The following is an 11,150-nucleotide window of genomic DNA, read 5'->3' as shown; positions in this document are numbered from 1 at the left end:
GAAAAAAAACATTAATAGCCCGAAAAAGGGAAGCAAAAGAAGAGGGAATCCGAAGGGGAGACAGAACAAGGAAGAGAAGAAGAAGAAGCGGGTGGGTGGCACGACACGACGTCGGCTGTCGAGCGAGAGCGAGCGACCGCAAACCGCCCTCCCCGATCCGCCGGCACCGGTCGCCGGCGAGCTTCGCGCCCATTCCAGCCCCCGCGCTGAGCCCTAGATCTCGGCGGGGGATCCGAGATCTCCCCCGTCTCGGCGGCGGGAGGGGGGCGCGGGGGGAAGAAGATGGCCGACGACCAGACCGACGCCGACTTCTTCGACAAGCTCGTGGACGACGACGACGACGACGACGCCTTCTCCCCCGCGCCTGCCTCCAAGGCTGCGCCGGAGGAGGAGGAGCTGGCTCGAGGCGTCTCTGGCCTCAGCCTCGCGGACGAGGACGAGCCCGCGCCGGTGAGGGAGCGGGAGCTGGCGGCACCGCGTCCCGCCGCGGAGGGTGGGTCGCCGGGGTCCGGGAAGGGCGCCGTCCACACCACGGTCAAGCAAGCGCAGTGGGCTTCCTTCGGGGGCGGCGAGGGCGACGACGGGTTCGATCCCTTCGGCGATCTCTCGGCGGGGGCAGCTGGGGAGGAGTTCCTCGGGAGCTCCGTTGTCGGCAGCAGCGTCGGGGCGTCGGATCACGGTTTCCTCGGCGGGAGCAGCCGGAGCTTGACCACCGAGGTGGCGAAGGATCAGGAGGGCGTTTTGGGGGGCAGTTCGAACCGGAGCGCGGATGACGCGGCGCAGCTCGAGAGACACGGTAGTGGCGGCACGGTGGATTCCGGGGATCCCAAGTATCTGGAGAGCGTTTACCCCGGGTGGAAGTACGACGAGGCGACGCAGCAGTGGTACCAGGTGGATGGTTCTGAGACAGCTGGGTATAGTGCTCAGGTGGAGAGTGGCAGTGAGAATGTGCAGCAGCAGCAGTTTGGTGTTTCTTACTTGCAGAATTCGGCGCAGGAGGCGCTGGAGACGATCGCAGAGGAGGGCACCGCCGCAGGGAGTGTATCGGCATGGGGGCAGGAGGGCGCTTCCGAGTACCCAGCCAACATGCTTTTCTACGCGGAGTACCCAGGGTGGTACTTTGATACCAACACACAGGATTGGCAATCGCTCGAGTCGTACCAGCAGGCCATCACGCAGGCCAGGGCGGGTAATGCTGCTGTTCAGGACGGTGCAAACCGTGGCGTCGTTGCACCTTCTGGTGGGTTTAATTATAATCTCAATCAAACTGAAGGTCTTGCTGTCCACAATCAGGTGGCCCAACATAACTCCTTCGCAAATAGCTATAGCCAGCAGAGCCAGTGGCAGACAGAAGCATTTGCTAATGGTATGCAACCTGAAAGTGTCACGAATAGTCTGGCAGGTAGTTTCTATGGTCCTGATCAGCATGTGAATGCTGAATCTTTCAGTTCCTCCACAAATCATCAGGTTGGTTTTAACACAGCTGAAATCTCCACAAGTCATTATGGCGACAACAAGAGCTTAGAATTTTCAAGTCCCCAGAGTGCCTTCAACACAATCGGTAGTCAACAAGCCAGTTACAAGGGGTTCGAACCTTCCAAGGGTTACCAAACCAGTCATAAGGTGCTCGAACCATCCACAGGTAATCAGGGCAGTTACAATGCATTTGAACCCTCTACTGATCACCACCAGGGAGGTTACAAGGGTTTCACACCTTCCACAGGTCACCAGGCTGGTTACAGGGTATTCACCCCTTCCACGGTTAACCAGGCTGGTTACAAGGAATTTGGTGCTTCTACAGACCATCATACTAAGGGATTCGAACCTCCCTCAGGTCACCAGGCTGGCTACATGGGATCCCAACCTCTTACAGGTCAACAGGATGGTTACATAGGATCCCAACCTTCTACAGGTCACCAGTCTAGTTACATGGGACTTGAAGCTTCTGCAAACCTGGGTTACGGTAATGCCAATGGTGTTGTCAGTACGCAAGGCTTTCTTCCATTGGGGAGTATGTACAACAGCCAGAGACAGGCTCATGCAAACACCCAAGCACACTTGTCTAACAGCTATGTCGGTACTGAGAACTCCATGAACTTCTCTCAGCAACAGTTTGGTGGTTCAAATGCTTCACATATGCAATTTGGTTACTCCCCGCATGAAGAGAGGTCATCGGCTGGACGCCCACCTCATGCTCTGGTTGCTTTTGGGTTTGGAGGGAAGCTTGTAGTTATGAAAGATACAAGCTCAGTAGACATGAACTTTAACAGTGGAAATCAGGTGTGCTTATATTTTCCTATGCAACATATTTTAATAACCAAGCAAGATCATAAATTTTATTTTAAGTAACTAAGATATTTTGTTTTGGCAATTCAAGACGAGTTCTAGCGGAACAATGTCAGTTCTTAATTTATCAGAGGTTGTCTTGGATAAAGCTGATGCCTCAAGGATCAGTGATGGCAGTGCACTTAGTTACTTCCATGTTTTATGTCGCCAAGCTGTTCCTGGTCCTCTTGTTGGTGGAAGTGCCGCATCAAAAGATGTAAACAAATGGCTTGATGAGATGATTGCATGGTATGAATCTTCCACCAGTGACCAGAGAGTTGATCCTCGCAAGTTGCTTATTTCATTGCTGAAGATACTATGTCAGCACTATGGGAAACTACGTGCACCTTTTGGGTCTGACCTATCACAAGAGGTGCTTTCTTCACTGTACTTTGTTGCAGTTATAGTTGTACTGTTATTTCTCCATGTTCTATTGTGTGGACCGTTCCCCTTCCAGATGAATAACTTTTATCAGAAGGAGGATGCCCATAGTGCATGTTCTACTTGATCAACCCTCGTCTTGTGGTAACGTCATATAGTGCAAGGAAATTAATACTATTGATATGATAGACATTTCTGAATGGTTATGATAGATGCGTTAGACTTACATTTTATAAATTCGGTTTGCATAATATTGCATTGGCCGTATCATAAGTTACGATTCTACATTATGCCCTGGCTGTACTGTACGACTGTACCTACTGACTACTTGTTTCATGGTCCTCCTTAGGCTACTATTAAAAATGATACCTTTCAAGGTTTAAGAACATTCTTGAGCTGGCTTCTGTCAACAACTTTATTAAATTATACTACCTCCGTCCTAAAATACAAGGCATATTCCGTTTCCTTGCTTGACTTCATTTTTTATCTCCGTCCTAAAATACAGGGATGATCTTAAGTTTAGCTGAATGGTTAAAGTTATCTTGTACTGTAGCATATATCATGTGGAACCTTGCCTGACTTCATTTTTTCTTCTTTTATTTAAGAGCATTAATTAATTGGTTATTTTTTAGCACTGTCATGTGGGATAATTTGACTTTCTATAACCTTTGCCCGCCTGATTCTTTGTTTGAATTCTTGATAATAGGATACAGATGGTCCAGAGATGGCCGTAACTAAGCTATTTTCATCTTGTAAGAGAAGTAGTGCTGATATGGGGGATTTTGGATCCAATGTTCGCTTCATGAAAAATATTCCCTCCGAAAGCCAGATGCAGGTAGTTCTTACTTATATTCTCTGTCATGCCATAGTCAAATGTTCCCCAGTTGAGGCAACTACTTTCCTTGAAGGCTGTTGCACAAGAGGTCCAAAATCTTCTAGTTTCTGGCAGAAGAAAAGAGGCTCTTCAATGTGCTCAGGAAGGTCAGCTCTGGGGGCCTGCAGTCATTCTTGCTTTACAACTTGGTGATAAGGTTTGTTTGACTTAACATAAGCCTTTTCATTCGTCTGTTAACTGTTTCCATTTCCCTAAATCAGTTTTTTTCCTTGTTCTTTTGACCGGTGGTGCAGTTCTACGTGGATACTGTGAAGAAAATGGCTCAGTGCCACTTTATATCTGGGTCACCTTTGCGGACATTGTGCCTTCTTATTGCTGGACAACCTGCCGATGTTTTCAATGTAGAGAACAACAACAACATCAACTATGGAACACTAGGTGCATCCCAACAGCCTATGGAGGTAATTACTTAGTTAATGATTCCTTTACTTGCCAGATGCATCGTTGTTTTCAATATTTAATGATTATTTTATAGTTTAGAGCAATAGAAAGATTTGCCCCTTACCCTTTTTTGTGTAGGCTTTGCCTGTCTCATTGTAATGTAAGAGAGTAAGTAGTTGTAGCATGTCACCCCATTGGGGTATGCATGGTTATTTCTCATTTATTCTTCTTGGAGCTGGTGCTTCATCAGTCTGTAACGTATCATGGGGTTTGGACAGATATTATGAAATGGAAGGTGTGATATGTTATCATTGATTGATTACTGCAGTGCCACAAACTTCTCAAAGTTACTTAGCAATGATTGTCTTTTTACTACATTGATGATACATTGAACGTATCAGTTTCCCCAGCTTTTAAATTGTCCTGGCTTTCTGTTTAATTCATGACTGAGTTCGTAACTTAGTATTTTCTGGGACAGCCTAGTCCTAATGGAATGTTGGATGACTGGGAAGAGAATTTGGCTATAATAACTGCTAATAGGACAAAAGGAGATGACCTAGTTATTACCCACCTGGGAGATTGCCTTTGGCAAGAGAAAAATGAGGTTTGTATGATCCGTATTTGCAGATATATTTGTCCCCTTTACCTTTTTGTGATCAAGTACCTTACAGAACTATTGGATACAGGTTGCGGCTGCTCACTCATGCTACTTAGTCGCTGAACTAAATATTGACCCATACTCTGAAAGTGCTAGGTTATGTCTCATTGGTGCAGACCACTTGAAATGTCCTCGAACATTTGCCAGCCCTGAAGCTATTCAGGTCTGTACAATTTTGTCATTACCTACAAGATGTTAGGCAGGATTATGCATAATACATCTTGTTCTTTTTTCTGCCATTCTCTACTCTGGACTTATATATTTCAAATGCAGCGGACAGAAGTTTATGAATATGCAAAGGTGCTTGGCAATTCTCAGTATATCCTGCTACCCTTCCAACCATATAAGCTGATATACGCATACATGCTTGTGGAGGTAGGGAGGGTTGCTGATTCCTTGAGGTAGGTTGTTGGCTCATGATAGAGAATGACTCAATGCTTGCCCTAGACTCTGTGCTTGTACAGTTGACCAAACTAATCACCTTTTCAAGGTATTGCCAAGCTTCTATGAAGGTGCTGAGAGCTTCCGGACGTGCCCCAGAATTGGAAGCATGGAAACTATTATTTTCCTCCCTGGAGGATAGGATACGCACTCACCAGCAGGTACATTCTTACGACATTATAATATTGTTGATTCTGTTCTGCTCGATTCTGAATCCTGTTTTGCATTGTAACTGAGTGTTGCCTGTCTCACATTGATCATTAATACATTTGCTTATGTTTCTTTAGAGTGGATATGGAACAAATCTTGCTCCTGCGAAACTAGTTGGGAAGATATTTACCTCGCTTGATAAATCTATATCCCGCATGATGGGTACACAGTCTGCTCCACCTCCACCATTGCCACAGGGCTCAGTTAGTGACAAGGAGCTCTATTCAGCACCTGCAGTTACAAAATTTGTAAATAGTCAATCTGTAATGACTATGTCATCATTAATGCCGTCCCCTTCAGTGCATTCTATAAGTGAGATGGCAGAGAACAGTGGTGTCACTGGCAGGAAGCTGGCACACAACAGAAGTGTTTCTGAACCAGACTTTGGCAAAACCCCGAAAGAGGTATGTATGTCTAATGTCTTACATAGAGGTACCGATGGAGGTAGCAGTTTCTAGTTTGTGGATGTTTGCCTAGGAATATCTTCTAATTGTCTGTTTCCACTTCATATTGAATAACTCTATTAGGGTGCACGATCAGATAATACACAGAGCAGTGCATCAGGATCAGGTAATTCACGATTTGGTTGGATTGGCTCCACACTGCAGAAGACAATGGGCTTTGTTTCAAAATCCCGCCAGGTACTTACGGAATTATGAAAATCGAGTATCTCCACCACTTTATTCGCTTTCTCTTGTCAATGTAGCATGGCTAATCCCAAGATCCTGTTTATGTTCCAAAGGCAAAATTAGGGCAACAGAACAAGTTTTACTATGATGAAAAGCTGAAGCGTTGGGTAGAGGAAGGTGCTGAGATTCCTGCTGAGGAGCCTCCCCTGCCTCCACCTCCGACAAAATCCTCCTCATACCAAAATGGCATGCCAGACTATAACTTAAATGGTCCTGCTAGTGGAATCCACACTCCCAATGGATTGACAGAACGGAGATCTCCAAAACATTCAGATCATGGTTCTGGGATGCCACCAATTCCGCCCAGCCAGAACCAGTTTTCTGCTCGTGGACGGATGGGTGTCCGGTCTAGGTATTTCAGTACTGACATTTGCTTCCAGTTCTGCTTCTTCCTTTTGCTGTGAACAGGATAACTCAATTATTTGTGCCTTTTCTAGATATGTGGACACATTCAATAAGGCTGGTGCAACTGGTGCAGCCCAGTCTTATAACAAACCAGTTGCTTCATCTGTGACACCACCAACTGGTGCCAGGTTCTTTGTGCCCAACGCAGCAGCTGTTTCTGCAGAGCAGATGCCTAGTCAACCACCGGAGATGCGAGGTGAGACCTTCCGTCAGGATGAGCGTTCATCCTCGCCCCCAGTAGAAACGTCATTTTCGTCACCCCCACCAACTGCACAATTTTCAGCACCAATGTCATCTACCATTCAGCGGTATCCGAGCATGGACAACATGGCTCATCCGAATCAGGCGCCCTGGATGTCACCGGGCAGTAACAGCAGTTCATTCTCATCAAGATCACGAGCAGCGTCATGGAGTGGAACATACTCTGACCAATTTAGTGCCTCGGCAGGCGCTAGATCACCTGACGGACCTTCCGTTCCCTCGCCGCTCATGCCTGGAAGACCCTCACACAGTCGTTCCAACAGCAACTCATCTGTGCAGTTCAACGGTTTGGCAGAGGATCTTCATGAGGTTGAGCTCTGAGAGGTGACAGCTCAGCATGATTGATAGGTCATGATTCAAATCCACGCAACCTTGGTAAAACCGCAGTTCGTCCAGCAAACCCCAAGTGAGTTAAAAGGTGAAACGAGATGTTCACAGTAAATGACTGTGAATGCCAGGACCGGGATGGACCTCTCCAATTTTGAATGAAATTCTGCGGTCCGCACTAAAACCGAGGTACGCCGGTGCTGTACTACGCAAGTACAGTCTTGGTTTCGAGTATTTTGTAGCTATGTTTGTTGTTATGTTTAGAGCGCAGGAAAAGAGCTGGGTGTCCTCTTTTACATGTGAGAAGCAGCATGTGGATGCTATTGTTGTACAGATAATCCACCTCTGCCCCCATTCATTGAAACATATCCACCTCTGAATTTTATTTTCTTGTTCTGGAGAAGAATAGAATAGAAATGATCTATCTATTCTAGTGTAAGAAAGGAAGCTTGGCTACGTAGAAAGTGTTGTTGTTGTACTGTACTGTACTGCCCCATACCATGATATGTTATTCTTTGGAGATGTATCAATTTTCCCCTCTTAAAACGCATCAAAGAGCTCATTGCTTGGTTCTGATTTCATTCTATATATATGAGTGCTCTACCTTACCTGAGAATAATTTGTGAAACAATGGGGTTCATGATCATCAGAATTCTGAACAGTTCCAGGGGGACTAAATAAAGTGCGAAGTCATCCATTTTCTGATTGCAAACTTTGATTCTCTTTTTCAGACTTGAAAAAAAAATGATTTTACAAAGTTTCAAATTAAAGAAGCCCAGATATATGAAATAGGAGACGCCTCTGTTTAATGAAAACTAACCATTAGATCTGAAATAAACGTATCAGGTGAAAGATGGAACCTCTAAACACTATACTTTTTCTGAAATTGTGATTAGAGGTCTAAGGTTTTTTGGTCTTTCAATAAATACATTTAAGTGATTAGAGGTTACGCCTCTCTAGTTTGTTTATTTGAGATCTAATGGTTATGATTGAAAATTTTCAAATTTCACCGAACGAAGGTTTTCACCTATATGCCAATCTTGTGAAAGTCCCGATCAAAATTTGAGTATAATACACACATGTTTTTAGAAATTCGGAAAACAAGAAATAATTTTATTTTTTTGAAATTCTGAAAACAAAATAGAGTCGTATATAGGGAGCAGTTGTGTCACCGAGCTTGTGAAAATTCCCCACCGGCTTCTCACCGGAAACCCTTCCCTCGCCGCCGGCGCCATGCTGCGCCTCCGGAGCTGCATCGTCACACATCTCCTCTCTTCTCCCACTGCCTCTCCCATCTCCTCCCTGCGCCGCCTCCTCTCAGCCGCGCCTGCCGTTTCCACGAGCCCTAGCTTCGCCGTGGAGGACTACCTCGTCGGCACCTGCGGCCTGACCCGGGCCCAGGCGCTCAAGGCGTCCACGAAGCTCTCCCACCTCAAGTCTCCCTCCAAGCCCGACGCCGTCGTCGCCTTCCTCGCCGGCCTTGGCTTCTCCAGCGCCGATGTCGCCGCCGCCGTCGCCAAGAACCCCAAGTTACTCTGCATGGGCGTGGAGAGGACTCTGGCCCCCATGGTCGCCGAGCTCACTGGCCTCGGTCTATCGCGCTCCGAGATTGCCAGCCTCTTCTTGCTCTCCAGCGTCAAAATACGCCTTAGATCTATTGTCTCCAAGGTGCAGTACTACCTGACCCTCCTCGGCTCCTCCGAGAACCTCCTTCGGGCGATCAAACGCAGCTACTACCTCCTCACGTCCGATCTCGAAAGGGTGACCAAGCTCAATGTGGCGTTCCTGCAGGAGTGCGGGCTAGGTGCTTGCGATATTGCCAAGCTGTGCATCAGAGCACCGTGTATTCTCAGCATCAACCCGCAGCGTTTCCGGAAGGGGGTGGAATTGGCCAAAGGTCTAGATGTGCCCTGCAGCTCCGGGGCGTTCATCGACGCGCTGGAGTCTGTCACATACCTCAGCGAAGAGAAGATGGCCACACAAGCAGAGTACTTGAAGAAGGCGTTCAGGTGGTCAGATGCCGAGACACGCATTGCTATTTCTAAGGCTCCATCGTTGCTGAGGAGGTCTAAGGACATGCTGCAGAGTAGGTCCGAGTTCCTCATCTCCGAGGTGGGGCTCGAACCGGCGTACATTGCTCATCGGCCGAGTTTGGTCAATTACAGCCCGGAGGGCCGGACCAGACCCAGGTACTATGCTGTAAAGTTTCTCAAGGCAAATGGATTGCTAGATCTCGACCGAGACTACTTTAGTACAGTCACGATCAGTGAGAAGGTATTCCTGGAGAAGTACATATGCCCTCACAAGGAAGCTGCACCACACCTCGCTGAAGACTATGCCGCCGCTTGCAAAGGGGAAGTGCCATCTAGATTAAAATTTCCATGAACAAAGAACAGACAGAACACCCTTTGAAAATTGGTAACTGCCTAGTAAGATGGTATTTCACGTTAACAGCTCGTTTGGCAACCAAGAATTCATTTTATTTGATCAAAATGAAATGAAATCCAATTTTTGATAGGATTTCATTTGGTTGAATTTGAATTCCGGGTTGAAAAATCATGTTTGTCTGCCACATGGAATTGAAGAGTGAGAGACAATTCTAGAGAAATGATGTCTTTTAGGGAGGAACTGAGGCCAGTTATAGTGTGATTCCATGGAATTTGAGATTGAATTCATGTGGCTAATTCCGTGCCAACCAAACAAGTTGTTTTTTGGAATTCAAAATGAATTCTACAATTCTATGCCCAAATGATGGGTGCCAAACGAGATGTAAGTGTTCTTGCCTAACTGGATTTTCGTTATCTGCTATAGTATGTTTGTTACGTGCTGCTTTGCTCGCTGCTAACACCTGATGAAACTGATAATTTCGTATCCTTGATATCCTCATGACTCATGTCATCACTCAATACTGAAGAAAGCATGGCTTGTTTATGCGCTTGTTTATCCTGAAGTTTTATGAGAACCTTCTGCAGTATCTTTGTTTGAAGAGATTAACTGTTGTGAAAGCAATGCATGATTTACTACTTTGTATGACTCTTTTCCTTTTTTTTTCTTGTATTTATGTTATTAACTGTTGGGCGAGCCAGTTGGTATACTCGTCATACATGGAAGGTTCTTATTTCTACTCCATGGGCTGTCAACTTTCAATCATTTCAGGTCCCTGGGCTGTCCATGGGATCTCTACTACTTAGTACTCGCATATTTGATAATTGATACTGTATCTGGTAGTATCAAAAATAGAGGAACTGTGGTTTCACAACATTAGTTGTGCAGTAGCTTCTCAAAAGCGTTTAGCTTTATCTGTGCCTATAAGCTCACGAGCTGCAACAGCCATAATGTCCTGCTAATTGTCTTTAAGCAATACTAATAACCTCTGTTGCTCATTTTGGGAGTACCCAGCTGATTGTTTTGATGCTCTTAATAAGACGGTTGCTCGATGTGACGCCTGCATGCTAGGCATGTATCAAGTACCACCTTTCATCCCTTTTACTGGTAATTCTGTTCTTATTTCTGTTTTGGATTCAGTAACTCGTGTGAATGATTGTAGCATGACCAGTTGACCACTTGTGCTGCTCCAGGAAGGTAGATAAATGGATCAAATTCAAGTTGGAAATAGATTGGTGTTGATGAATTGTGCAGTGCGTTTCTTATTTAGGACAATTATTAGCACAAGAGTAGCATTTCGTCTAACAACATCGACATTGTAGCATTGGTTTCAGATGTATCAGCTGAAGTGCCAGAATCCAATTTTCGTTAATTTTCGTAAATTGGTGATTACTTGCGCCGTTTAATGGAATGTGCAGATACTCCAGTATGAATGTGTTTGTTGTGCAGACTGATACCAACAGGCAGATTGAAATTTGCAAAGAAATCCAGGAGCTGATCGTTCCAATTTTCTACTTGTGGCTAGCTATTGATTGCTACTTCAATTTTTGGTCAAAATTTGCTGGCTTTTTTTTTTAGAGGAAGGAGCCATGCTCCCGATTTCATTCAAGAAACCGCGTGTCCACAAAAGTCTTACAGAATGTAAATACACAGCCAGGACTCCGCCCAGTCTGTGCAATACAAGGAAAAAGCTAGACTGAGATACATCAGAATTAAACTCCAAAACTGAACATAAACTTCCGTACTGAGCTACCATAAGCAGACACTACACCACAGAATTAAACTTCAAGGC

The 11,150-nt window shown here is 45.7% G+C and overlaps 2 protein-coding genes across 4 annotated transcripts; both read left to right on the top strand.

The window, feature by feature from the left end:
- The first annotated feature begins 59 nt into the window (after positions 1-59).
- Positions 60-7,535, top strand: LOC100842042 (protein transport protein SEC16B homolog). The gene is made up of 13 exons (XM_010235360.3): positions 60-2,280; positions 2,378-2,698; positions 3,413-3,541; positions 3,615-3,737; positions 3,835-4,002; positions 4,461-4,586; positions 4,669-4,803; positions 4,914-5,041; positions 5,131-5,242; positions 5,369-5,695; positions 5,819-5,932; positions 6,034-6,332; positions 6,418-7,535. The coding sequence occupies exons 1-13, from the start codon at positions 283-285 to the stop codon at positions 6,965-6,967; spliced, it is 4,530 nt and encodes a 1,509-aa protein (XP_010233662.1). The 5' UTR covers positions 60-282; the 3' UTR covers positions 6,968-7,535.
- A 616-nt stretch (positions 7,536-8,151) lies between these two features.
- On the top strand, positions 8,152-10,872 carry LOC100826866 (transcription termination factor MTERF8, chloroplastic). Of its 3 annotated transcripts, XM_024461075.1 has the most exons (3): positions 8,152-9,742; positions 10,373-10,465; positions 10,552-10,872. In XM_024461075.1, the coding sequence occupies exon 1, from the start codon at positions 8,207-8,209 to the stop codon at positions 9,356-9,358; it is 1,152 nt and encodes a 383-aa protein (XP_024316843.1). In that variant the 5' UTR covers positions 8,152-8,206; the 3' UTR covers positions 9,359-9,742; positions 10,373-10,465; positions 10,552-10,872. The 3 variants fall into 3 exon arrangements, with proteins under 3 accessions (XP_024316843.1, XP_024316842.1, XP_024316841.1); XM_024461074.1 differs by having other exon boundaries at positions 10,373-10,872; XM_024461073.1 differs by having other exon boundaries at positions 8,152-10,465.
- The last annotated feature ends 278 nt before the right edge of the window (positions 10,873-11,150 follow it).

This window comes from Brachypodium distachyon, chromosome 3, assembly GCF_000005505.3.
Source record: "Brachypodium distachyon strain Bd21 chromosome 3, Brachypodium_distachyon_v3.0, whole genome shotgun sequence".
Lineage (NCBI taxonomy): Eukaryota > Viridiplantae > Streptophyta > Magnoliopsida > Poales > Poaceae > Brachypodium > Brachypodium distachyon.
This window is presented reverse-complemented; position numbering and strand designations above follow the sequence as displayed.